Below are 27249 nucleotides of genomic sequence, written 5' to 3'. Positions count from 1 at the left end.
AAGTCATCTGAAGTAGATCCCACCCAAAAGGGAAATAGAGATTTCAAGAGAGTCTTCTTAAACTCGGAGTAAATGATGACTCAGAGGTAGTTCAGATATTCTCTTGGCCAAGAAACAAACCAAACCAAACCAACAAAAATGTAAGCTTTGTGAGGGGACACTGCAATGTAAGCTGGCTGTAGGCATCATCGGTCCAATGCTGTCCGTAATGTAAGAAGAAAAAAAAAAGGAAATTCTTCTAGTGAAAATCACCTAACCCGTTTTGGAGACACTGTACGGCAGAGCTGCCGAAGGTAAGACACTTACTTCAAAATGCCTATTGTTATTATACAAAGGAAGTACTAAGGAAGTTCTAAGACCAAAAGGAAGTATTAAGACCAAAACTTGTAAGTCCTCATAGTTACTAAAAAAGAAGTACACAAAGTAAGAGTTGTTCTTCACAGGTGTTTTTCATTAGGTAATAAAACACTAACCTATCAGTAAAGCAATGACTGCCACGAGTTTAATTAACTTTAATTAAAAGCTAAACCAAGGCAATAGGTTAAAACTTTGTACCAAGGCAATAGGTTAAAACTTTGTAAATGATCAAAGAGCTTAGGCAGATTCTACTTCAGCTAATTGGACCTCAAAAGTTAAGAAAAGTATTGTAAATACATGTCCTTCCAGTCTAAGGGTAACTTTTAATGTTCTTCTCTATTCTGAGTAGGCTTTATCGAGGTCTCTCTCAAAACTGGAACTTCAGTAATGTACTATTCTTTCATTTCCATCCCAATAGAAACAATGAAAACCACAAAGATTCCCTTCAAATACATTAGATTTTTAAATGCCTGAAGATGTTAAGAGTTCCCTTATTTTATATATAAATTAAAATCATCTGTGGCTCCCACGTCCACAACTTTGACTTCCTTGTTCATGTTGGAAAAACCACAGACAAAAGGGCAGCGAAAGGGTAAGATACAGCAGACAAAGAAATTGGATTAAGTATTTACAAAAGGTGGCTGAATCATGACAGGGTTGTGAGCATTGCTCTTGTTTTGATAATGTATTATTCTCTTTTGTTGTGGTCTCTTGACAAGGTCCCTATATGTATTGTGGAAAATGTACTTCCGCACCACTCTCCCCATATAAGGATACACTTCTGCCACCAAAGAACATTTTTGTGCCTTGAGATTCACTAGTGTAGTCCAATGTTGGGTTCCCCCCTAGGTAACAGAACTTGAGCCTGGAGAATGCAGAGTTAATGACCATTTGTTCTGCTGTGGCAGTCTAATTTCTTCTCTCTCTTTCTCTCAGTTTCCCCTTCTGGGCAGTAACAAAACATGAAGCTGCCACAGTTGGCACAGTGCTGCATAGTGCTCCATCTGCATCACACACATAGAGGCACTCTTCAGGATAATGAATCAATGTGACTAATGAGGCAGACAGCACTGAACTTCACTCTTTATGCCTTATTGGTGTTCTCTGTGGGTATCTTTATTATCCCTTCTTTTGTTAACAGAAAGAATAGACAAAGGCTACTTGGTTTTGCTTTGTTGTATTCCTCTTTCTTTCTTTCTTTCTTTCTTTCTTTCTTTCTTTCTTTCTTTCTTTCTTTCTTCCTTCCTTCCTTCCTTCCTTCCTTCCTTCCTTCCTTCCTTCCTTCCTTCCTTCCTTCCTTCCTTCCTTCCTTCCTTCCTTCCTTCCTTCCTTCCTTCCTTCCTTCCTTCCTTCCTTCCTTTCTTCCTTTCTTCCTTTCTTCCTTTCTTCCTTTCTTCCTTTCTTTGGTTTGTCAGTGTTTTCGTTGTCAGCTGGGCTTTGTCTTTAGTGCAGGGAATTCCTATGGAACCATTTGGGACCACTAACCTGACATCTGGGGGAGCACATGGTCTTGGCAATTAACCCTACGCCTGTAATGAAGCAAACCCTTAAATACCAACTACTAATAGTTGTATGTTTGGGTCACTCTCGCACACTATGAAACTTAGTGAACACCAGTGTTACACTCTTACAGCACACACAGCAATTGCCTTCTTTGTTCAGCAAAGCCACCTCCAGAGTGGTAACCCTCAATCCAATGCCTCCCCAGGGATTCCCAGAGGCTCCTTGCTTCAGTAACTGGCTGAAACGCTCTGATCTCATTGCAGTGACTACTCCTCTGACACCCTGTCCATTTGCTTCCTCCCAGATGAAGCCAACAGAAAGACCAGAACTAGGAAACCATACTCTTCTGACAGAATTTGTCCTCTCTGGACTGTCCAACCACCCAGAACTGCAGAACTTGCTGTTCTTCACATTCTGCTTGATTTATACATTCACTATCACTGGAAATCTTCTCTTCTTCATTGCCACAGTGCATCCCAACCTCCACATGCCCATGTACTTCTTCCTCCGGGTCTTATCCTTCCTGGATGTTTCGACAGCATCCATTGTTGTTCCCAAGATGTTAGTAAACTTCCTGTCAGAGGAGAGGAGAATTTCCTACGTGGGCTGTGCCACACAACTCTACTTTGTGATTTTCTTAGGAGCTACCGAATGCTACCTGTTGGCAGCCATGGCCTATGACCGCTATGTGGCCATATGCAACCCCCTTAGATATGCAATCATCATGAATAGCAGAGCTTGTTTTTTCCTAGTCCTGCTGTCATGTGCTAGTGGTAATGTTGTGTCTGTGGTGCAGACAGTTTGGGTGTTCACATTGCCATTTTGTGGGCCCAACAAGATTAACTACTTCTTCTGTGATATTCCACCAATCATTATGCTCTCCTGCACTGACACCTTCTTCTATGAGAAGCAGATAATTACAGCCACAGTGCTGGTCATCTTTACACCATTTTGTCTCATCCTGGTATCCTATGCCTGCATCATCTCCAGCATTCTGAAGATTTCCTCTGCAGAGGGAAGATGCAAGACTTTCTCCACCTGTTTTTCACACCTAATTGTTGTAACACTATATTATGGTAGTGGGACCTTGATTTACTTACAGCCCAAGTCCAGTAATTCACAAGACACTAAGAAAATCATAGCTCTCTTTTACACAGTCATAATTCCTACATTAAACCCCTTCATTTACAGCCTGAGGAACAAAGAAGTGAAAGGAGCACTAGTCAAAATTATAGCTGAGCTGAGTAAGATATAAACTTATGCTGCTTGAAAGGAATCTTTCTTCTCCTCTGCATATTTGGATTGTATGTTTCTTTTATGTTCGACTGTTTTTAAATGTCCTGACAACTTGAATCACTAGGAAATTGGATGTATCTCAAAGTGCACTCAGGAACTTTTTGTTTCTTTTGTCCAGTATGAGTATATATGAAACTTACTAATTCAGTACTCATAATGCATCACCTTGTATCAGATGCTAGAGATGAAGATTTCTCTCTTTTTTTTTTTCTTTCTTTTTTTTTTTTTTTTTTTTTAATTTTATTGCTTCATGAAAGAAATATTCTTTATTTCATAGATAAACAAAAATTCTCCACCCCCCACATGCTCCCAACATCTTGTAATAGATCATACAATCATTCAGGTTGGAAAAGACCTCTAAGATCACCTAGTCCAACCTTTAACTTAGTACTAAAGTCCACCACTAAACCATGCTACTGAGTTTTGTATCTACACATTTCTTGAAGACCTCCAAGAATGGTGACTCAACCACTTCCCTGGGTAGCCTATTCCAATGATGCACAACCATTGCAGTAGTTAAATTTCTCCTAATATCCAATGTAAACCTTCCCTGGCACAGCTTGAGTTCATTTCCCCTCATCTTACCACTTGGGGCTTGGGTAATGAGCATCTCATTATTTGACAGGGGAGGAAAGGGAAGAGAAGAAGAAAAACCAATACTTGTTTTGAGAAGAGAAGAGAAGAGAAGAGAAGAGAAGAGAAGAGAAGAGAAGAGAAGAGAAGAGAAGAGAAGAGAAGAGAAGAGAAGAGAAGAGAAGAGAAGAGAAGAGAAGAGAAGAGAAGAGAAGAGAAGAGAAGAGAAGAGAAGAGAAGAGAAGAGAAGAGAAGAGAAGAGAAGAGAAGAGAAGAGAAGAGAAGAGAGAAGAGAAGAGAAGAGAAGAGAAGAGAAGAGAAGAGAAGAGAAGAGAAGAGAAGAGAAGAGAAGAGAAGAGAAGAGAAGAGAAGAGAAGAGAAGAGAAGAGAAGAGAAGAGAAGAGAAGAGAAGAGAAGAGAAGAGAAGAAACACAGTAAAGTCACTGTAGCAGAGACTGCAATGCATCTTAGACAATTATCTTGCTACCCAGGCCATACTGTCATTTGTATTTTGCATCTCTCTGCTACTTGTTCTTTATGCCATGGATAATAGCTTTTGGCAAAGTGACTGAGAGGTTTGTAGAAGCAATTGCAGATATGTGACTCCAGGACATTAGAGTATTCATTCAGGAGGAGGGAAGAAAACAGCCCTAGCTTTCTCAGAGGGGGAAGGAAACTGGAATCAGTCTCATCCACGGTCAATGAATGCTCTAAGTCCATAAGCGATGACTGTATGTGCCATTTTACCTGGTAAATCAGGGCATCTTGGCCAGATTTCCCATAATTCTTCTGCCTCATATTTTTGTACAGCACACAAAGTTTCTCTTTGAACAAACTCCAGAAACCAAGACACATCATTTAGTCTTCCAAGAGTAAATAATGTGTTATTTCCAAGAGCAAAATGTATTATTTGATCGATTTACCTAAGCACAAAAAATACCATAACAGGAAAGAAGAAACCTCTGTTGGGATTCATCTCCTCTGAGCTTTGTGTGTTGCCTTGTAGGGACAAATATTAGAGATAAGCATGATTGTAGGTCTATAAGCTGCCACGTTTAGCAGTATAGATATTGTTGATCACCTGGTCAAAGCTAAGGGTTTTAAACTGACCCTAACTCATGGGACTGCATGGGGAAGCTGATGTGTCAGAGCTGATGTGTGGAGACATTACAGACTGTCACTCTGTGGTGGCAGCTGACAGAAACTCCAACAAGTGGAATAGAACCTTACATGCTCCTCCCAGGTGGGTCACAGATTTGAGTTGTTATATTACCTTATATACACCTTATCAGCTTATTCTACCAATATCTGGCCCACCAGTAATCATAGGATCTTGTCATGGTCCTCTTTTTGGGTCACTTTTTTCAGGTATATTTAGCCAGTGTTGAGAGTCTGCTATCAAAAATATGTTGTTTAAAAGAATAAAACAATTGTTTATTGTTTAATGCATACAAAAGATTACTGGAATGTACCAAGCTCTAAGGCTAAGCATTTGTGTGTTTTTCACTTCTGACAAAGCACCCAAAGAGCCTTGGATGGCCAAGCAGGAATCCGTCAGGAGGGGAAGTAGAAGTCCCATAAATCCTGATGGCAGCTGCAAAGGTGTCTGAGTCATCAAGAGATGTGTGGGACTGCAATGCTTACTAGCATTTAAACAGAGAATTACTGAAGTTGGAAGGAAGCTTTTAAGATCTCTAGTCCAACTCACTCACTCAAAGCAAGTCAACTACAGCAGCGGGCTGAGGGTCTTGCCTAGTTCAGTTCTGAACATCTTCAAGGATGGAGACGCCACAGCACCTCTCGGCAACCTGTTCCATTGTTTGACTACCTCTGAAGTTAGAATGTTTTTCTTACATGTAATCAGAATTTCCTGTATTTTACCTTGTTCCCATTGCCTCTCATCCTGTCACTGGATGCCAATGAGTAGAGTATAGCTCCATCTGCTATGATCCATATTCTTTACTTATTTTTCATTCAGTTGTATGCATTCAACATAGCCCAAATACTCGATCATGGATGAGGTTCATACATTGCAACCGCAAGCCCAGCAGCAGAACTTCTGTATGGTGCATCTAGTGGGGAATTAAAATCTCTTTCCCACAGCTCAGAAACAGAAAGCCAACAGAAAGTATGGTACAAACACCATCTTAAAATGATGGACCCTGTCCGTCATTTTCAGTGCCAACTTCACAGAATTTTCTAGGTTGGAAGAGACCTCAAGGTCATCGAGTCCAACCTCCAACCTAACGCTAACAGCCCTCCACTAAACCATATCCCTAAGCTCTACATCTAAGCGTCTTTTGAAGACTTCCAGGGATGGTGACTCCACCACTTCCCTGGGCAGCCTGTTCCAATGCCTCACAACCCTTTCTGTAAAGAAGTTCTTCCTAACATCTAACCTAAAACTCCCCTGGCTCAACTTAAGCCCATTCCCCCTCGTCCTGTCACCAGGCACGTGGGAGAACAGGCCAACCCCCACCTCTCTACAGCCTCCTTTAAGGTATCTGTAAAGAGCAATAAGGTCGCCCCTGAGCCTCCTCTTCTCCAGGCTGAACAAGCCCAGCTCCCTCAGCCGCTCCTCGTAGGACTTGTTCTCCAGGCCCCTCACCAGCTTCGTCGCCCTTCTCTGCACCCGCTCAAGCACCTCGATGTCCTTCTTGTAGCGAGGGGCCCAAAACTGAACACAGTACTCGAGGTGCGGCCTCACCAGAGCTGAGTACAGGGGGACGATCACCTCCCTAGCCCTGCTGGTCACGCTGTTCCTAATACAAGCCAGGATGCCGTTGGCCTTCTTGGCCACCTGAGCACACTGCTGGCTCATATTCAGCCGACTGTCCACCATCACTCCCAGGTCCTTCTCTGCCTGGCAGCTTTCCAACCATTCCTCTCCCAGCCTGTAGCTCTGCTTGGGGTTATTGCGCCCCAGGTGCAGGACCCGGCACTTGGCCTTGTTAAACTTCATGCAGTTGACCTCAGCCCATCGGTGCAGCTTATCCAGATCCTCCTGCAGAGCTTTCCTACCCTCAAGCAGATCGACACACGCACCTAACTTGGTGTCATCTGCGAACTTACTGAGGGTGCACTCGATGCCCTCGTCCAGATCATCGATGAAGAAACTTACTATTTCCTTGGCAGCAAGAATCCACTGCTGCAGGATGGGAGCAACTTAGTGCACTTTGGTGACTCCAGCCCTCAACTAAAATAGACTTTGCATTGGGGAACAAGGAGGTCTAAGTGGTCCTCAAAACAGCACCCCACCTCTGGATATAGGCTCACCAATTACCAAACCATTTCCAGCTTTGGCAATCAATTCTCTGTAGGTGTGTGCCTTCAAGCAAGCTCAGCAATGTCTACAAGAAAGATCCAAGATGCCCATGTCTTCTTCCAAGGCTTCTTCACTGCTCCAAAATTGGCTCCCTACCTGTATCCTGTTGGACCCAATGAGGCATGTTGGCAAACCAAAGGCAGGGAAGAGCGTCAGGAAGGCCAGCTGATGAACTTGTTTGAAGTACTTGTGTGGGTGCAGGGGAAACTGAGGTGGCCATTTAGAGACACTACCTTTGCAAGACAGTTCATCCCCTGACAATTCATCCCCTGACTTTGCAAGACAGTTCATCCCCTTCCCGCCCCCGCCCTGCTTGTGTTAACATTCATGTTTACTCCTGGGGCAATGGGGTGGATTTCCATGCATTAGGCTGACTTCTGCTCCTGTATGTTGGACAGTCATAGCCCATTGCTTATTACACCATCTGCCCAGTGTTACAAGCAGAGCACATGGGAGACACTCATCCCTCCCACCCCCGCACGCCCCAGCCTCCCAGCCTTCACTGTGAGCCATGCTGGAGAGCAAGTCTTACGAGGAGCAGCTGAGGGAGCTGGGCTTGTTCAGCCTGGAGAAAAGGAAGCTCAGGGGTGACCTTATTGCTCTCTACAGGTACCTTAAAGAAGGCTGTAGCGAGGTGGGGGTTGGTCTGTTCTCCCACGTGCCTGGTGACAGGACGAGGGGGAATGGGCTAAAGTTGTGCCTGGGGTGTTTTAGGTTGGATCTTAGGAAGAACTTCTTTACTGAGAGGGTTGTTAGGCATTGGAATGGGCTGCCCAGGGAGGTGGTGGAGTCACCATCCCTGGAGGTCTTTAAAAGATGTTTAGATGTAGAGCTTAGCGATATGGTTTAGTGGAGGATTGTTAGTGTTAGGTCAGAGGTTGGACTCGATGATCTTGAAGTCTCTTCCAACCTAGAAATTCTGTGATTCTGTGATTCCCATCAACGAGCAATATTTGGCCATGTCCTGCAAAGCAGGGCCTCAAAACGCGTAGCGGAGGAACAGCCCCGTCTCCCACGAGAGCCCCCCTTTTATTGCTGAGTGTGACATCAGGTGTTATGGAATATCCCTTCGATTGGTTTAGGGCAGCTTTCCTGGCGATGTCCCCTCCCCATCCTTTGCCCACCCCCAGCCTGCTGGCTCTTGGGGCCTTGGAAGGAGTCCTGATGCTATGGCAGCACTATGCAGCAATAGACACAACACCGGAGTGATACCAGCGTTGTTCCAGCTATGAGTGCAGAGCACAGCACTGTGTGGGCTGCTGCAGGGAAAGGTGACTCCATCCCAGACAGACCCAACACATCAGGTTAACTAGTATGTGGATCAACAGCTCCTCTATGTGCAATGGTCACTTGGTCAAGATTGCTACATACTTACAGCAGTTTACTAGACCCACTAGTTTACAGTGGGTTCTTCACTGGTAATTTTCTTCCTAATGACACCACATAGACCCTGAGCTGTCTTTTATCTCCTCTAAATTCAATGGCCTGTAGCTTTCTGTACTTCCTCAATTTCTTCAGGCAGATTGTTCATTGTCCTTGCTAAGTCAGTTCTGTCTTTTGGAAGAGTCAGTTGAAACTGACCCAGAAGCAGCCACTTTGTCCTTATTCTGGAGCTTCCCTATTAGAGGTGTCATTATATTATACATCACATGGACTAATAATTAATTATATACGCTCATGCAGCAATTCTGCAAGCAATGGTTAACTTCTGCCATTCCATAATCAAAGCTAAATATATTTGTGCTGGATCATGATTTAATTCTATGCTCTAATGGTCCCTCTTTCATTTCCTGTGAATCCAAGATTTACATCTCCTCATACACACTTTCTAAGCTGTCTTTCTCCTGCCTGATAGCAAAAGGAACTCTGTCCTTAATACCTGTGAAGAGCAAGCTGGGAATAACTTCAGGCCTAGTAATGGGACTGTTGAAGTCTAAGCAAATACCCTTCATGGAACAAGTTCATGGGGTAACTCAACTGTTTTGTTGGAGGGAGCTGTCTTAGGACAAGCTCTCACTGAGAACCTGTGCCTCTTCTTCCAGTAAGTATGGAGCCCCTGAATGGAATCTGAACACTGACTGATGTGTGTTCAACCCTGCTTTCTCTCTGACAGTACTTTCTTTCACAAATATTCTCTCTCCTAAGGGCTCTTTGTGAAGGGAGGGGAAGAGAAAACCAACAACATAGCATGGAGAAAGAATGGGAAAATGTTGGCATTTGGGAGCACACCTGATTCTAGGTGCTTTGATTCCTCCTCCCTCTCTTTTTGCAGACTGTGCTTAGGAAAATCTTCATTGCTGATGGTGACAGATCAGCATCTGCACAAACTGATGTGCTGGTGAATTTGTCCAGCTTGGAGACCTGCTACACTTCCACCACAATGCTCAGGCTCCTGGCCAGCTTCCTGACTGGGGACTGGACCACCTCTGCTCAGGGCTGTTTGGCTAAGCTCTATTTCTTTGGCTCTCTTGCAGCTTCTTAGTGCTGCTAGCTGGCAACCATGTCCTACCATTGGTACTTGGTCAAACTGATATCAAATCCAAAGGACATATGTTATCCCCCTTTCGATAGAGCAATGGAGCAAAATTTGAAATGCATTATGAGCAGATAGGTCTAACCTTTGCTATGTTTAGTTATATAGGAGGAAGTTTAGAAACATTGTATTACTTAGCCAGCTTCATCCGTAAGCAAATACAGACTTGAACCTCAAAGTGAAGGCAAGATGATGCAGGCCTGGAGGATGTGTCAAAAGAAGATGAGATGAGGATGATATGCATGAGTGCTATGCATATGTCCTTGGATGTGTAAATGACTAAGTTCAGTATGCAGGCCGAACATGAAATAATAAGAAAAGAAAGAACAAGATGTCTAGATCATGCACAAGAGCCGGGTCCAAGCAGCGAACACAGTGAGGAAGACTATTGATGTCCACCAGAAAACCCCAAAAGACCACCGGTAGAAACAAATGTGCATGTTTCAGGGACATTTGAATATTTTAATGACTTCTGGGATGTAATATGAATGATAATTATCCAATAGAAATCTAATGATTTCTAATGAAATTTAATGATTTTGAATGATGATCTAAAGTTTTGGTAGTGGGGGGCTGCATAGGTGGCCTCTGTGAGAAGAGTCCAGAAGCTGCCCAGTGTTAGATAAGGGCCAGTTTCATTAGCTCCAGAGGGACCCAACCCTGGCCAGAGTGGAGCCAATAATTTATGTTGTTTGTGCCTTTGTAAGAACAGATTTAAGAAGGGGATAATCTGCTGCACACAGCAGCTGGGAGTGAGAGGACTGAGAAACATAGAATCCTAGAATATCCTGAGTTGGAAGGGACCCATAAGGATCATCAAGTCCAACTGCTGGCACCGCACAGGTCTGCCCAAATGTTTAGACCATGTGACTAAGTGCACAGTCCAATTGCTTTTTAAATTCAGACAGGCTTAGTGCAGTGACTGTACCCTGGGGAGCCTGTTCCAGTGTGCAACCACCCTCTCGGTGAAGAACCTCTTCCTGATGTCCAGCCTAAACTTTCCCTGCCTCAGCTTAACACCATTCCCGCAGGTCCTATCACTGGTGTTTACAGAGAATAGGTCACCTGCCTCTCCACTCCCCCTCGCAAGGAAGCTGTAGACCGCGATGATGTCCCCTCAGCCTCCTCTTCTCCAGGCAGAACAGGCCCAGTGCCCTCAGCCGCTTCTCATACATCTTCCCCTCTAGGCCCTTCACCATCTTCATTGCCCTCCTCTGGACAATCTCCAACAGTTTAATGTCCTTCTTGTACTGTGGTGCCCAGAACTGCACACAGTACTCAAGGTGAGGCCGGACCAGCGCAGAGTAGAGTGGGACAATCACCTCCCTCGACCGACTAGCAATGCTGTGCTTGATGCACCCCAGGATACGGTTGGCCTTCATGGCTGCTGGGGCACACTGCTGGCTCATATTCAACTTGCAGTTGACCACAACCCCCACATCCCTCTCTGTGGGGCTGCTGTCCAGTGTCTCATCGCCCAGTCTGTACATATAGCCAGGGTTGCCCCATCCCAGATGCAGGACTCGGCACTTGCCTTTGTTAAACTTCATGTGGTTGGTGATCGCCCAGCTCTCCAATCTGTCTAGATCTCTCTGCAAGGCCTTTCCACCCTCATCAGAGTCCACAACTCTCCAAGTTTGGTGTCGTTGGCAAATTTGCTCATCAACCACAACCCTTTGAGACCTGCCTGTCAGCCAATTGCTCACCCATCGTATGATGTTTTTGTTAAGTTGTATGCTGAACATTTCGTCCAGTAGGATCCTATGGGAAACCGTGTCAAAAGCCTTGCTGAAGTCCAAAAAGATCACATCAGCTGGTTTCCCTTGATCAGCTAGATGGGTGATCTTATCATAAAAGGAAATCAAATGTGTTAGGCAGGACCTGCCCCTCATGAACCCATATCGGCTGGGACCAATGACCGCATTGTCCCCCAGGTGCGCTTCAATAACTTCAAGAATCATCTTCTCCATAATTTTACCAGGCACTGACGTGAGACTGACAGGCCTGTAATTGCTAGGTCTTACCCTTCTTGAAAACTGGGACAACATTTGCCAGTTTCCAGTCCACTGGGACCTCTCCAGATTCCCAAGATCATTGAAAAATAATTGAGAGAGGACCCGTGATGACATCAGCCAGCTCTTTAAGCACCCTGGGATGGATCCCATCCAGACCCATGGACTTGTGTGGATCCAGGTGGAGTAGCAAATTCCACACACGTTCAGGGTCGGTTGGGTTTTTGTTATTCCCACCGTCATGGTCCTCCCACTCAGCGCAACCAGGGTCCCGAAGCCCACCATCAGCATTGAAGACAGAGGTGAAGAAGGCATTAAACGTCTCTGCTTTGCATATGTCATTGTCTGTGAGGAGACCTTCCCCGTCAAGTAGCGGATCTACTACATCCCTGAAGACACCAAGGTCAGTGAAGGAGAGCAGGAGGTGCTCCAGGAGCTGGAACAAAGTTCCCCTGCGGCCTGTGGAGAGGCCCCTGCTGGAGCAGGCTGTCCCTCTGCAGCCCATGGGTCCCACAGCAGAGCAGATCTCCATGCTGCAGACCGTGGAGAACGGGGTCCCACCATGGGTTCCACAGTGGGGCAGGGGATTTGGGGTGTGCTGCCACCCATGGGGGACTCATGCTGGAGCAGTCTGCTTCAGACAGGTGGACCCTGTGGTACAGACCCATATTGGAACAGTTCTTGAAGAGCTGCTGCCTGTGGGAAGCCCACACAGGATCAGTTCAGGAAGGATGGCATCCCATGTGAGGGACCCCATGTGGAACAGGGACAGAGGGACTGTGAAGGAGTGGCAGAGATGAAGTGCTATATACTGACCGCAGCCCCCATTTCCCCATTCCCCTGTGCCAATCAGGTGGAGGAATTGGAAGAGGGTGGATGAGGGGAAGGTATTTTTTTTTTTTAAAGTTTCTCATTCCTCTGTTTTGTTAGTAATAGGTCATAAATTTCTCTAGCCTACCTATGCTGAGTCTGCTTTGGCTGTCACAATAATTACTGAATGATTGCCATGTCCTTATCTCAGCCCTTAGGCCCTTTTCATCTTATGTTCTCCCTCTTTCCCTTTGAGGAGGGGTAGTGAGAGAGCAGTTGAGGTGGAGCTTAGCTGTCCAGCTGGGTAAAACCACCACAAACTCATCTTCCCCCCACTGGCCTGGATGGCCATCCTTGCATCCAACTACAAATTCCATCTTCCTGCCCAACTTCCCATACATTCATATTTTGCTGCCATTCACTCCTGCTGCCACTAAATACTGCCCTCTTCAACCAACAGCTTTGGCACTCTCCTCCCACAAATCCATGTATGCATCCACCCATCTGCCCAGACTACGTTTCATCTGCTCTTTGTCCACCCCTCCTCTGTCCATTTCTTCCTGTCATCATTGGTGCTGGTTTCCTCCATGTGCAGTTGCCATCGCTCAGGCCCAAACCCATGCTCTGCCTTGTTTCTCAGTCTCTGACCATTATTTCTGCCACCTTCCCTTCCCTGTCTAGTGTAAATTAAGCACACACACACCCCTTGAGCCAACAGATTTTTTGGACATCTGCAGTTCCTATTGCAGGCCTCTCTCCTACCAATCTACTACCAGGCTAGTGAAAAACAATCTTGAGATAAGGATATGAGGAAGCAAGAGTCATCTTGGCCATGTATGCTGGTGGGAGCTTCCTGTCTTAGAGGAAGGGAAGATGGAGGTGCTGAGTTTCTTTCATGAGGTCCTCATAACTCACTTTATGCTCTTTCCCACACAGAACCTGTCTTCAACCTTCAAGTCAAGATGAGGCCAAGTGGCATGCTGAGAAAGCGTCGTATGTACAGGGGTGAGTTGGGGCCAGGAGTGTGGTGTCTGTGAACAGTGGGGAGGATTTTTACTGGGAAAGCAATGTGGAAAGGAACTGATTTCTTGAATGGTTGAGAGGGAAGCACATTTCTTTGTGTTCTGGGACTCAGAGGCATGCCCTGTAGTCAGTATTTACTTTTTCTGAGTTGCACAGGAAAAAAGAGGTTGCTGTACATGTGATTCATTTCACCCATAGTTCTCAGGGCTTTCTAGGGAAGCCATCAAGAAATGGGGTGATGATGTGGACCTCCTGTGACTACCTTTTATGTTATGCTAGGGTCCCTCCTTCCTTTTCAGTAGTGCAAAATGAGTCGTATATGCACTTAAGTTAATCTCTCTGGAACATTAGTCTCCAAACAGGAGGTAGGACTTGCTTCTTGTCTCTGAGATACGGTATGAAGGTTTGAGGAGCTGCAGAGAACTTCCTGCCATTTGCATGAAGCTTGTTGTGGGGCTATCTCGTTCCATATATTGAAGGACAGACTCCTCACAGTGCCATGATAGGTCTGAATTAAGGTGAAGCATGGAACAATTAGGTGATCTGAGGTCTATGCGAGACAGTACGGGGCTTAGAGAGATGAGGAAATGTGGTCCAAGTGACACATACTGGCAGCCTTAGGGACCTTTAATTGCTGTTTGTCAGCTTTTGCAAATTGTATTTCTGTGACAAGTTTGGACACACAAATGTTGCCTGTTGCTAGCAGACACTTTAAATGTAAAATACTCTACAGTCAACCAGTGAGTCTGACAACTGTTATGTCTTCCTCAGGATTATTTGACAGGGGAATATGGTTCTTTTCAATATATCAAGAAATACAGCTGGAATCTGTGGCAGTAAATGTAACCATCCAGGACTTTGTGGCTGATGTGGAGTCTAAGCTGTTTTTCCGCAATAAGCAGCAAGTCTCTGAGGAGATCATGTTCGTCTTTCCTGTGGACCCTGACACTGTTGTATACACCTTCTATGCTACCATGGGGGACACCCGTATTGAAGCAATGCTCTGGGACAAGGAGGAGGTACTCTGATTCTTTGGGGGGGAGTGGGGATGGGGGATTGATAGGGCAGGGAGAGGGGTTCAGGTTGAAGTGAAGTGTGGAAGTGAGAGAATAAAATTCTGCTGAGACCTCAGTAACACATTTTTCTCGCTTTGTGGTAGGCCCAGAAGCTGCACAAAGCCACTTCAGGCATGGAGAATTTGAGATACCTGCAAGATCAGCCAGATATTTGGGGTCCAGTGTTTGTCTGTTTCTTGGGGACCCTGCCTCCTAACAGGGATGTGGCCATCAACCTGTGCTATATCCAGGAGCTGCCGCTGCATACTGATGGAGCTGCCTTGTTTTGCTGGTCACGAGACCTTTTCCCCCGACATATGCGCTTTAGTGAGTGAGCCCACGGGTGCCTATACCAGGGAGGAGCACACTCCTCCTCACCATCTCTGTGGGGCAGGACCCCATAGCTGCACACATGCCACACCGATAGAATCTGAAAATAACCCCTCATACCTCACAGCCAGAAGCCCCCCAAGTCTCCCCACATATTCCACAGCAAAAGAAATTCCTATACAGTCCACACTGTGAGACTACAGATCCCCCCATACAAGCATTGCAGTGAGAAAATCTCAGATTCCACATCTGACCCACCACCACCACCCATGACAGATAGTACTCCACAATCACTGTCTGCTGCCCTACATTCTCTCCTTTCACTTTCTCACATCTTTTTGTCCCTACAGGCTGGCAGATTTCTGAGGACGAGATACTGGAAAACCTGCACTTTAGAATCTGCCTGCAGTCAGCCTGTGGTGTGTCTCATGTAGACATTAACAGCAGCCACACCCCTCTGCAATACACAGCTCCAGATCAGACATCTGCTGAGGTATGGCCCTGTCAGATGCCAGAGTCCCAAAGTGGCAAAGTAGGGAAGGGTCTGTGATGTACTGATGATACTAAGGACTCCTTGGTCCTTTTATTTGGTTCCCTTTCCTCCCCACACCCTACTTGTCCTCAGGTTTCCTTGAAATCAACACCCTGGCACTTTGATGATTTGCAATTGCTTGTGTATTATAAACGGCCTCACAATCTCAGTGCTGTGGTGGAGAGCAGAGATCCCAAAGCTGCACCTGGTGAGTGTGGATGGCAGAACTGGGCACCAGGGAGACTGGGGAAATCTGAGGAATTTTCAGGCAATAGCTTCATCAAATTAGAGAATCACAGAATATCACAAGTTGGAAGGGTCCCACTTGGATCATGAAGTCCAACTCATGGTTTCACTCAGGATTACCTAAGATTAAACCATATGCCTAAGAGAATTTTCCAAATGCTTCTCAAAGTCCAACAGGCGTGGTGCTATGACCGCTTCCCAGGGCAGCCTGTTCCAGTGCCCAATTGCTCTCTCAGTGAAGAACCCTTTCCTAATATCCAATCTGAACCTCTCTGGACACAGCTTCATACTATTCCCCAGGTCCTGCCATTGGTCACCAAAGAGAAGAGATCTGCACTTTCTCCTCTACTCCCCTTCATGAGGAAGCTGTAGGCCACAGAGAGGTCTCCCCTCAGTCTACTCTTCTCTAGAACAAACCAGCCAAGTGACTTCAGCTGCTCCTCATAAGTCTCCCCCTCTAGACCCATCTAGAATTTGGCACTTGGTCTTGTTAAAGGTCATGTTGTTGGTGATTGCCTAGCCCTCTAATTTGTTAAGATCTCTTTGAAAGGCCTCTCTATCCTTGAGGGAGTCAGCAGCTCCTTCTAAGTTAATATCATAGGTTGGAGCTAAGGGCAATATGTAGGACAAAAGCAAAGAGACAGAGAAGGGGGTTCCAACCTAAAAATCCTCCTTGCTTCTCCCCCACGCTCCAGGATCCCTGCTGGGAGACCCTGTGGTGATGGTGACACTGAAGCCCAGCATTCCTGAAGTGGTGCCCAGTACAGGCCAACTTGGGGAATTCCTCTTTCTCATAGACTGCAGCCTCTTCCAGGATGCACAGGTACCATCACTGGTAGTGAGGTAGGGCTTTCCTGGGAAGTGGTCATGTGGGGATAGCTGTGGACCGGGTTCTCTCCCTCTGTCATTCTGCTTGCTCTCCCATAGGCAAAGTGTGGAATACACGCAAGAAAGCATGGACAATGCTGTGAGACGCCTCTCCTCCATCTGCCCTGATCTAGGGGGCTGTGACCTCTTGGGCCTCCTAAAGTCAATCTACAGCACACCACTCCTTCATGAGCATCCCCGCCAGGTATCAGGGCACAAAGTGTAATGGGGAAGTGAAAGAATGTAAACAGTGGGGCAAAGGCAGATTTCAGTATGCATCATGAGTCATGCTGCTGGCGCTTGCATTGAGAGTTGCCATGTAGGGGGGCATTCTAATGTCAGAACGTGACACCATCATTGGGGTGGGCAGCTTAGGAGGGCTTCTGTGGAATTTGCCTTTGGAGAAAGTGGATATTCCTTGTGGCATGCCACTTTGTACTAACAGATGTCTTGGTGTTCCTGAAAGGAAACACACAATCTCTTTCCCTCCCTCTTTCAAGGTGGAAGAGGGTAAGGCTGCCTGCATTTTAGGAGAGTGTCTTTCCTCTGTGAGGGTTCACAGCCCTAAAAATCTTTGTTTCCCCTCCTCTCCGCCTCAGCTCTTCATATTCATCCAGAGGAAGATCTCCAGTGAAGAGGAAGCTATCATGGCTGAGGTCCACCGCTACCGTGATGACCAACGGTAATGGGGGAGCCCTGTTCTGTCCCCCAACATGGTCACTCACCCTGACTGTCAGTCTTTCAAAAATTCTCTCAGGGCCTAGTCTGTCCTACATCTTCCCTTTGATGGGACTTCAGCAATGACCTCCACACACACTTTCCTTACCTCACTAAGACTGCCTATACTCTTCTTGTAGTGGGCCTTCTCTCACAATTTTTCCAGGCTGTTCTCAGCACTTCTCTTTTTCCCCTCACCATGCAATACCTCAGTATGCCCTGAGGGCCCAAAATCCATTCCCATGACCTCTATACCCCAAACCAGTTTAACCTCTCCCTACACAGCAGGCAAACTCTCTCACTCCAGGGTGAGAGAAAGCTGAATCACAGTTTCATTCCTACAATTAAAAACAGTCTTACCTTTCCTTTATACCAATCTTGCCATTCTTACCTCTCACCTTTGTCCACTCTCTAACCTTTCTCTCTTTTCCTGTACAGGTGTTTCTGTTTTCCTGTTAACAGCTGTGACAGCTTCAACCTTTGCCAGGCCATTTCCCTGGAGACAAAGGGTGAATGTGTGTGCATCCACTCCAAACTGGACATGACATCTGAGGTAACTCCCCAGGCGCCTGTGCTTCCAGCACTCCCACTCCCACTGCTCTATACAGCACTTCCAATGGTTCTCCTAGATATGCAAGGCAATCCAAATGCCATCATCCACGCCAACTCAGAGACCCCCTCCAGCAGTCTGTGCTCTCTGTGTCCCCTCACCAGGCAGTGAAATGCCTGCAGCAGGCCCTGAAGCCTCTGGCAAGTGAGATCTCACTGCACTGGGACCTTCCACCAGGCCTGGAGGTGACAATGATTAGAAAAGCTCCCGAGTCAATCTTCCAGGGACATCAGAGCATCATCTATGCCCAGATCCATGGACAAGCACAGGTGAGAGATCAGATCCAGGACCAAGGCTTTCTGGAAGGTATAGGAAACACTCCCAGTTTCATGTTCTCAACACAGGGAGTCGTTCACCTCTACTAGACCTGGGAAAGACCAGTGTTATGTCTCTGTGAACCCTGTTTTTTCCCTCCGAGATGCCACTGCCTCTGCTCCAACTACAGACATCTATCTACTACTTTAGCAGAGCAGAGATGGAAGCTAAGTGGCCAGCCTCCCTGTGCTTTGCAGATAAACTTTTCTGTCTGACTCTTTCCCTTGTGTCCCCAGGATCCAGAGGCAGATGTGGCAGCTGTGACCCTAAAGTACCTTGTAGGCAGCCAGTCCTTCAATTACACACTCAGGTTCTTACTGTTCCCATCAGCAGATGACAGGTGAGAGGATAACACAATAGCCCACAAAGATAAAGGGACATTATCAAGGTCTCAAGGAGGGACAACAGGTGTCCTTTGCTTGCATACCTTGAGATGGGAAGACAATATAGGTTTCCAGTGCTCCCAACTTATCTCCTCTGCCTTGACATGGGGAGAGGATTTGCGTGACCATTGCCCCACTGCCCCCTCATCTTTACTCCTGCTGCTACTCCACAGCAGCCGTGGTTGAGGGAAACGCAGTTGACGTTTTCTACCTAGACTTCAGCAAGGCCTTTGACATGGTCTCCCACAATATTCTCCTGGAGAAGGTGGAAGCCCATGGCTTGGACAGGTACGCTTTTTGCTGGGTTAAAAACTGGCTGGACGGCTGGGCCCAGAGAGTGGTGGTGAATAGATTGAAATCCAGCTGGCGACTGGTCACCAGTGATGTTCCCCGGGGGTCAGTGTTGGGGCCCATCCTCTTTAATATCTTTATTAATAATTTGGATGAGGGAATTAAGTGCACCCTCAGTAAGTCTGCAGACAACACCAAGCTGGGGGGAAGCGACGATCTGCTGCAGGGCAGGAAGGCCCTGCAGAGAGACCTGGACAGGTCAGATCAATGGGCAGAGGATAATGGGATGACGTTCAACAAGTCTAAATGGTGGGTCCTGCACTTTGGTCCCAACAACCTCATGCAATATTAAAGGCTTGGGGCAGAGTGGTTCAAAAGCTGTGCAGAAGAAAAGGATCTGAGTGTGCCGATTGATACTCGCCTGACCATGAGCCAGCAGTGTGCCCAGGTGGCCAAGAAGGCCACTGGCATCCTCACTTGTATCAGGAATAGTGTAGCCAGTGGGACCAGGGATGTGATCTGTATTCTGCTCTGGTGAGGCCACACCTTGAATAGTGTTCGGTGTTGGGCTCCTCACTACAAGAAGGACATTGAGACCCTGGAGCATGTCCAGAGAAGGGCTACAAAGCTGGTGAAGGGTCTGGAGCACAAGTCTTATGAGGAGCAGCTGAGGGAACTAGGGTTGTTTAGTCTGAAGAAGAGGAGGCTCAGGGGAGATCTTACTGCTTCTCTACAGCTACCTGAAAGGAAGCTGTGGGGAGCTGGGTGTTGGCCTCTTCTTGCAGATAACCAGAGATAGGACAAGAGGGAACGGCCTCAAGTTGCACTAGGGAAGGTTTAGGTTGGAAGTGAGGAGACATTTCTTCTCAGAAAGAGTAGTCAGGCATTGGGACGGGTTGCCCAGGAAGGTGGCGGCGTCACTGTCCCTGGGGGTTTTTAATGAAAGGTTGGACGTGGTGCTTAAGGACATGATTTAGTGGGCGATATTGGTGGTAGGGGGATGGTTGGACCAGATGATCTTAGAGGTCTTTTCCAACCTTGATTGTTCTATGATTCTATGATCTCATCCCCCTACCCACAGTGGAAACAAGGACTAACCCCCTTTCTCTGCAGGCTGCCTGTGCACCGTATGGCCATGATGCATCTGCTGTGGAAACTGTCCCGGGATGGGACAAGCAGGTCAGAGAAGGACATCTGGCAGAATGCAGTTACGTTCAGCCTCAGCCTGGGGGTCCAATCCCCCTTCACATCCAGAATAGCTGTACACATGGAACTGATGGATACCTGGCACCACGGTAAGGCCAAGAATAGTGGGGATAGGATTGTAAGGGGAAAGTGGAACTTGCTGGTCTGATGCCTCCTCACCATCACCAGCCCCATAGCCTGTGGGCCTGAACAACCTTTTGCCTCTCTCTTAAATATATTAGTCTAACCCTCACTCCCCATCTTCCTGCCTCTCTCTCAGATTCTTTGCCTCTAGACTCCCCTATGTTGCTTCCTCCCTCTCACAACCTGGTTCCCTGCCAGCTTCTCTGGTGTGGCTTCAGGCCTGTGTGGTTCAACTCCACCAAGTTTTGGATGGTCCAAAAGTTCCAGTTCTGTCTTGAGATGCTTCATCCCAAAGCCTCTGATGCTGTAGTACTGACCAAGCTCTCATCCCCCCGTAAAGGTAAGTAGAAAATTCTCAACTGTGGATCCTCTGATGTGTTGCGTAACAGTTAAACTCTCCGTTCAGTATTTATTTTCTCACCAGACTTCCTGATTATCACTGTGCTGGTGATGGATGGAGAAATAGGCAAAGCAAATTTGCCCATAGTGCATTGGAAGCCTCAGTCCAGACAGAGCATGAAAGGAAGAGTCTGCTGTCTAGGTCCTGAGCTGAAGAGAGAGGCTGGTGCTTCTCTCTGGTGCTGGGGCAGAAGTGCCCTCCTCTGTGAGAGTTGTACTCTAGACAAGGCCTGGAGCTGCTAATTGAAGGAACTAAAAGTAATGAGCACACTCCACACCATCAGGGTGAATGGAGAGGAGATTGCTGTGGTCTTTGTGGAAAGTCTGCAGAGAGAAGATTTTGAGTGACCTGAAGCAAGGACATCTGGAATTCACAGTCAGAATGGAGAAAGCTGGAGGCTTGTGACTGAGTCACAAGCTGAGTCAGCTGAGCCTGACTCTAGTGTCCAAACAGAAAGGAAAGGCATGTGAATTACTGGAAACTCTCTCATTACGATAAAGGCATTGATATACTAGAATGAATCTAGAGGAAGGCAACTAAAATGAGGGGGCTGAACTACATGGCATGCAAAAAGAAGTTGAAGGAACTCGTTTTGTTATTAAGGATACCTTATTTTTGTCTACAACTACCTGATTGGAGGAAGATCCAAAGAATACAGAGACTTGGAGGTACATGGCATTAGGATAAGAGGCAATTGATACAAGTTGGAACAAGGGAAATATTGAATGGGTATAAGGAAGTTTTTGTTTTGTTTTGTTTTAAATCATAATAACCAAGAACTGTTGGAATCCTCAACCTTGGAGATGTTCATGATAAGTTCCTGGGTAAGCTGATCGAAATGAAAACTTCCTTGAATTATGGCATTGGACTAGATGACCTCCAGAGATTCCTGCCAAACTAAATTACATTGTATACATTTAGGCTAGCTTTACATGATCCCTAGTTCTGCCCCCAACTTCTTTGTTCCCCAATACTTCTTCTGCCCATAAAAGCTGTTAATTCTGCTGCAGAACTCGGCCATGCCTAGAACATTAATATCCTATGGTCTGTGCTTGACCCTCCTCACCTTCACACTCATGTATTACAGTGCTGTTGTAGCTTCAAAGAAGTCTTATATCCCAGAATGTGGAAAGGAGCAGCTCATGATGAGACTGGGTTCAAGAATTGATGGTGGAGAAGGATGAAGCGGGGTTTAAAATGCTATAGAATCATAGAATGGTTTGGATTGGAAGGAACCTTTAATGATCATAGAATCATTTAGGTTGGAAAAGACCTATAAGATCAGCAGTGTCAGGATACCTGTGAGGGACTGGGAAAATTTGAGGGTGCTCTGGGAGTTCTGGAAAAGTGCAGGATGCCTTTGGAGGTCTGGGAAAACTTTGGAAAGCCCAGGAAGGATGTAGGACAGTTGAGGATATCTGGAGAAGGCAGAATTTAAGGTTACTAACCATTGCTTATTTCATAGGAGCTATGTGAATATTTCTGTCTTCCAGAGCAGGAATCTCCTCCTGAAGAGCTGGTGATGGAGGAACCACCACCATTTCACACAAGTTGGGACTGGAAAATTTCACCATTGTCAACAAGACTGTGTGACTTCTCCAGTCTCAGGGCAGTAGTGGCACTCCAGAAAGCAAATGGCTCATGGGACCTGACCTCAGCCCTGACCTCAGCCTTGGGGCTCAGCAAGGCTGAAGTTAAGGGCCAAAGGCCCAGTAAGGTAAGCAGATCAGGGGCGGGTGGGGGGAAATATCATGAGCTGAGCTTTTATCTTCTCCAAGTTTCCAGTCTGAGCTGAACCAGCAGGAGAAGATCAGAACAGTCAGGATATTGAGGCTGTCTGCTTGTAGAAAGGAGAGATGTAATCAACACAGGTATCTGGGAACTTTCTGGCATTGAGGATTTCAGAAGCTCAGAGAGTTTGTGTGTGTGTATAGAAGTCCTCCTTTCAGGCAAAGATTTGTCCAAAGCTTTGTGCTATTTTAGGTTTGGTCTTTCTTTCCCCCTGACTGTTCCATTTTCCTCCACAGCATGTGAAGCCGACTGCCTGGGCCACAGTGTTGGCCTTAGTCTGGTTGCACCGGTATAAATGGAGGGTATCTTGGTCAGAACTTCTGGAGGCCAAGTCTTGTAGGTGGCTACAGGACCAAACTGGTAAGTAGATTTTGCTAGGAGGAGTCATACTCTAGGCATTTTCCACAAACTTGCACAGCAAACACCCACGTTCTTCTTTCCCTGTGCTCCTGTGTGGCAGTCTATGAGACTGTCAGTACACACTGTCTTCCCTTTCTGAGTTGTGTCCATCCTCTACCTTTTCTCTCTACTTGCAGAGATCCATCTGGATGAATGTCTGGAAGCAGCAAATTCCCTCTTAGGTTGCTTGGTAGAGCCCATCAGCTTCAGGATGTGAACTTCCCCATACTACTGGGAATGAGCAAAAAGTTGGTCAGGGAAGCAGCCAGGATTACAGAATTACAGAATTACAGAATTTTCTAGGTTGGAAGAGACCTCAAGGTCATCGAGTCCAACCTCCAACCTAACGCTAACAGCCCTCCACTAAACCATATCCCTAAGCTCTACATCTAAACGTCTTTTGAAGACTTCCAAGGATGGTGACTCCACCACTTCCCTGGGCAGCCTGTTCCAGTGCCTCACAACCCTTTCAGTGAAGAAGTTCTTCCTAACATCTAGCCTAAAACCCCCCTGCCTCAACTTAAACCCATTCCCCCTCGTCCTGTCACCAGGCACGTGGGAGAACAGGCCAACCCCCACCTCGCTACAGCCTCCCTTTAGGTACCTAAAAAAAGCGATAAGGTCGCCCCTGAGCCTCCTCTTCTCCAGGCTGAACAAGCCCAGCTCCCTCAGCCGCTCCTCGTAGGACTTGTTCTCCAGGCCCCTCACCAGCTTCGTCGCCCTTCTCTGCACCCGCTCAAGCACCTCGATGTCCTTCTTGTAGCGAGGGGCCCAAAACTGAACACAGTACTCGAGGTGTGGCCTCACCAGAGCTGAGTACAGGGGGACGATCACCTCCCTAGCCCTGCTGGTCACGCTGTTCCTAATACAAGCCAGTATTAGTGACCTAAACTGTCTGAAAGGATATTCAGTATCATTAATACAATGCTAAAGATAAAATATGAAAAGGAGAAAGGGAGGGGAGAGGAGAAGAGAGGGCAGGGCAGGGCAGGGGAAGGGGGAAACTGGGGCAAATTGAGGCTGGGGCAGGGGACATTGTCTTCCAGAGAAGGCATTGCTTAGAGATTGGATGGGCATCGGTTTACTTGTAGGAGATGGTGAGTGCCTTTGCATCAGAACTGATTGCCTATGCGTTATTTGTTTTTTCCCCTCTTTTCTTCATTTATTAAACTGTCTATATCTTGACATGAGTCCTCTTGCTTTTGCTCTTTTGTGTGCACCTGATCCTTCAACCAATTGCCTCAAAGCCCTAAAGTCCCTTTCGGTCACTTTTGGCCTTCTCTTTTCTATCTTATCAGTGCCAACATGAAAAACCAATAAAGGGTAATAATCAGCGGGATGTACCAGGTGAGTGGCTTTCCAAGTGATGTCTCTTACTTGAGCCCCAGGGAGACAACAGATTTTCCTATAGGTTGGGTCTGGATGGCAAATCAGGCCTTCTATTCCCTTCAGAAGGGAGTCCCCTATGACAATAACCCTTCTTTTTTTTTCTTGGTGGGAGTTGTTGTGATGTGGGGCATAGATTGACTTGCCCTTGGCAACTCCCCCAGTGTGGATGGACCTTTGTCCACATTGCCATTTGCTTGCCCATTAAGTTTCAGAGCCTCATAACTGTTGTGTAGGGGCACCTGAGAAGGTGAGGTAGACAACAGGGGGGTTCACCTGCTGTGCTGAACAAGAACCTGCTTCCACTCACCTGGTTCTTAGGTCACATTCCTCTGCCTAGTGGCAAGGGGGTAGGGGAGTCTTCATTTCTTGTGTAGTGGCTGGCTGAGCACTACCCCCCCCCCCCCCCCCCCCCAAGTCAATCTTTTTCTCTCTGATGCTCCTCAACCTGCCCACTTCCTCCCCAGTCTCTGCCACCAGGTGAAGCTATTCTTCAACTTGGGCACACCTCCCACAGCTGTGCTCGCTACTGCCATCCTGTACTGACATAAGAGTAGGGCACACCCAGCAGCCTGACACCTGAGTGACAGCATATTCCCCCCGGAGCTCATGGAAGAGAAAAAAAAACATCTAATTGTTACTGAAAAATAGAAACCACATCTGGCTTATACTATCCCTGATCTGCAAATGATTGGAGATTGGGAGAGTAATCAGAGGAAAGCAGAGTATTCATGAGGGTTTGTCACATTCTTCCTGAGCATACATTTTTGTCCCTCTTGAAGACAGAACAGTAGTTTAAATGCATCTTTGATCGCATTCACTGTAGCTTTTTTGAAATTCTTATGCAAACACATTGGAGAACCCTGGTAATCACTGGTAATCATTTCTTCCACTCAAATTTTGGAAAAAATGAGATTTGAAACACTCTTAGTGCAAGTCTATGACCTAGGAAACCTGACCAGGGGTCCCAGTTGTGTTTCCTTGGTTCTGATAGTCCATGGAAATGAGTGCTGGGTCTCATTTGTCCCTTAAACACCATCCCTGGGAGTGTTTAAGGAAAGGTTGGATGTGGTGCTTAAAGACATGATTTAGTGGGTGATGGTGGTGGTAGGGGACCAGATGATCTTGGAGGTCTTTTCCAACCTTAATCATTCTATGATTCTATGATCATGTCCCTTCACCTGTTGCCCTTCTTTAAGCAGGGATATATGACCTTCAGCCCAAACCTAATCTATGCTATGATTCCATGATTTTGAGATTCTAAGTGTCTCCCGAGTAAGAAAACAGAGACCAATGTCTTATAGCTTGATAACAGTCTCACGTTTGAACTCTGCCCCAATACATTGCATGGAAGAACTGAGCTCATACAGTTTAGATGAAAAAGCTAAAGAACAAACTTCATCAAAACTTGTCTAGGCAGATATAAATGCTGGTTCTTGAGAATGATATTTTAGGCACATAAATGGAATGCATAAGGTCCTACCCAAAGGCAATACATACAGAAATCTGTGTCTTGCACGTCTTACTCAATGCCCACATCATGAGGACAAACACCACATATTGTGAAAAGTTGGGAGGAGGTATTTTAATCCCCAGAGGAAATGTAAAACTTGATTAAGTGGATGTGTGGCTGCAGTAGGTTAGACATACACACTTTGCAACTCTTTTTAAGCCTCATTTATTTCTACCTGGTTTAGCTATAAAGAAAATAAACATACTGGTCGGTGGAAGTACAGATGTCGGTGCATTCAAGTTTCCCGTTTTCATTCCTAGATATTTTTTCCCCTGACTAATTGTATGCTGTGACCAACAAAGGTGAAGCTATCCTAAAGTACGGACTCGTACACTGACAGTGTGGTTGCCTTGACTTACAGCTCCTGGTAAAAGTATAGGAGGTGCTTTTCTTTTCTTACCAGACTTTCAAAAAAATTGTATCCTGATCTGTCCTTGCTGGTATAGGTGACAGAGGTACAAGCCCTTTTTGGTCTTGGCTCAGCAAACCATGTGGAGAATATGCAGTTCCATTGCAAAACAGCACTGAAGATATTTAGCATGTCAGTTATCAAATGCATAAGGATTTGCAAAATGGTTCTCTGTTGTGGCAAGCTGCGCATCTGCCTGTCTCTGTGTGTGTGTTGACAACTCATTGCCAACAAAACCTTTGTTTTCATAGTGTTTGGATACTCCTTACCACTGATCTGGCAAGCAAACATGCGTAAGCCAAAATCCATGGAGTACTAGCTTAAGCGCATCTACATACCACAACGAAGATGCCTGATTTCCAACTGGAACTCGTTCAAAAGAAATTATTCTGAGTTTAATGAAATAGCATTTTTCTTGTAGTGCTGTTGTTGATTTACCAACCTGGTTACACATAATCACACAGAATTGTTTATATTTGACAGGCTCTCTTGAGATCATGTAATCCAACCCACTGCATAAACAGGGTCAGCTCAAACAAGCTGTCCAGAACCTTGTCTGATTGGGGTTTCAGTATCTCCACAGATGGAGAGTCCACAGCTTGTCTGGGCAACCTGTTTCAGTGTCTGACCAACCTCTCACTAAAACATTTTTTCTTTTCTTGAGCTCAGATTCAATTTCCTAATTCTTTAAACTCGGTCTGAACACAAGAAAACACAGGAAAACACTAGTAAATTAAACACAGGACAGCTCTGAGGACTTTGACATTTTTTAATATCACAGGCATACTTGTCTAATGCCAGGATGTTATAGGCAATATTATTAGACTGGGACTATTCAGTGCATTATGGGACAAAGTCAAATACTTCTGCCATTGTGAACAACCTATAGGTCAGACATTTAATATTTGATCAGTTTTAAATTTTATACACATGAAATGCAGAAAAATGAGCAGGTGAGAAATACAGAGTCATAAATTCATTGTTCTGCACAGAAGAGAAAACAATCAAACAAACACAAAAACTACCTTTGCATTCAGAACTTGTTTGTATGAGAGGAAGATAGAAGCAGTTGAATCTCTTGCAAAATTCTCTTACTATTATTGGACACATTCAGCTTTGCTTTTGCAAGGAGATCTTTGATGTTAGTCTCAGAGTAGGACATGTTACGAGTAGAGAATTTACTTCTGTATTCTTCAATTTTATCTAGAAAACAGAAAACACTGTGTAAGTAAATGCCAAATATA

At 46.0% G+C, this 27249-nt stretch overlaps 4 protein-coding genes across 12 annotated transcripts in view; 3 read left to right on the top strand and 1 right to left on the bottom strand.

The window, feature by feature from the left end:
• Window positions 1–2067: 2067 nt before the first annotated feature.
• Window positions 2068–3115, top strand: LOC311422739 (olfactory receptor 10A7-like; the record flags this gene model as incomplete). Its single annotated transcript, XM_084496091.1, has 1 exon — window positions 2068–3115. The coding sequence occupies exon 1, from the start codon at window positions 2165–2167 to the stop codon at window positions 3113–3115; it is 951 nt and encodes a 316-aa protein (XP_084352217.1). The 5' UTR covers window positions 2068–2164.
• A 5890-nt stretch (window positions 3116–9005) lies between these two features.
• On the top strand, window positions 9006–15160 carry LOC311423076 (von Willebrand factor A domain-containing protein 5A-like). 2 transcript variants are annotated; one of them, XM_084496669.1, is made up of 4 exons: window positions 9006–9095; window positions 13346–13414; window positions 14204–14451; window positions 14592–15160. In XM_084496669.1, exons 2-4 carry the CDS (start codon window positions 13372–13374, stop codon window positions 14820–14822), a joined length of 522 nt encoding a protein of 173 aa, XP_084352795.1. In that variant the 5' UTR covers window positions 9006–9095; window positions 13346–13371; the 3' UTR covers window positions 14823–15160. The 2 variants fall into 2 exon arrangements, with proteins under 2 accessions (XP_084352795.1, XP_084352794.1); XM_084496668.1 differs by lacking the exon at window positions 9006–9095 and adding an exon at window positions 11909–12002.
• Window positions 15161–15187: 27 nt separating this feature from the next.
• The window catches only part of LOC311423070 (von Willebrand factor A domain-containing protein 5A-like), a 13754-nt gene continuing 1692 nt past the window's right edge, over window positions 15188–27249 (top strand). For 2 of the 8 annotated variants that reach the window (XR_014685569.1, XM_084496660.1), the window contains exons 1-13: window positions 15194–15310; window positions 15443–15557; window positions 16291–16418; window positions 16523–16667; window positions 17062–17144; window positions 17618–17732; window positions 17894–18058; window positions 18341–18444; window positions 19892–20073; window positions 20244–20447; window positions 22001–22224; window positions 22535–22658; window positions 23996–24044. Coding sequence is in view for 5 of the 8 variants with exons in the window: in XM_084496660.1 (XP_084352786.1) it covers window positions 16411–16418; window positions 16523–16667; window positions 17062–17144; window positions 17618–17732; window positions 17894–18058; window positions 18341–18444; window positions 19892–20073; window positions 20244–20447; window positions 22001–22224; window positions 22535–22658; window positions 23996–24006 (1365 nt within the window). In the remaining 3 variants the exon portion in view is untranslated. The other 6 variants (XM_084496659.1, XM_084496658.1, XR_014685570.1 and 3 more) reach the window with 6 other exon arrangements.
• Window positions 26760–27249, bottom strand: part of PLA2G4C (phospholipase A2 group IVC) — a 20116-nt gene continuing 19626 nt past the window's right edge. The window contains exon 15 of the mRNA XM_084496090.1: window positions 26760–27208. Coding sequence (XP_084352216.1) covers window positions 27039–27208 — 170 coding nt within the window. The 3' untranslated portion in view covers window positions 26760–27038. The remainder of the gene's footprint in view (window positions 27209–27249) is intronic.

This window comes from Aythya ferina, assembly GCF_964211825.1.
Source record: "Aythya ferina genome assembly, chromosome: 23".
Lineage (NCBI taxonomy): Eukaryota > Metazoa > Chordata > Aves > Anseriformes > Anatidae > Aythya > Aythya ferina.
This window is presented reverse-complemented; position numbering and strand designations above follow the sequence as displayed.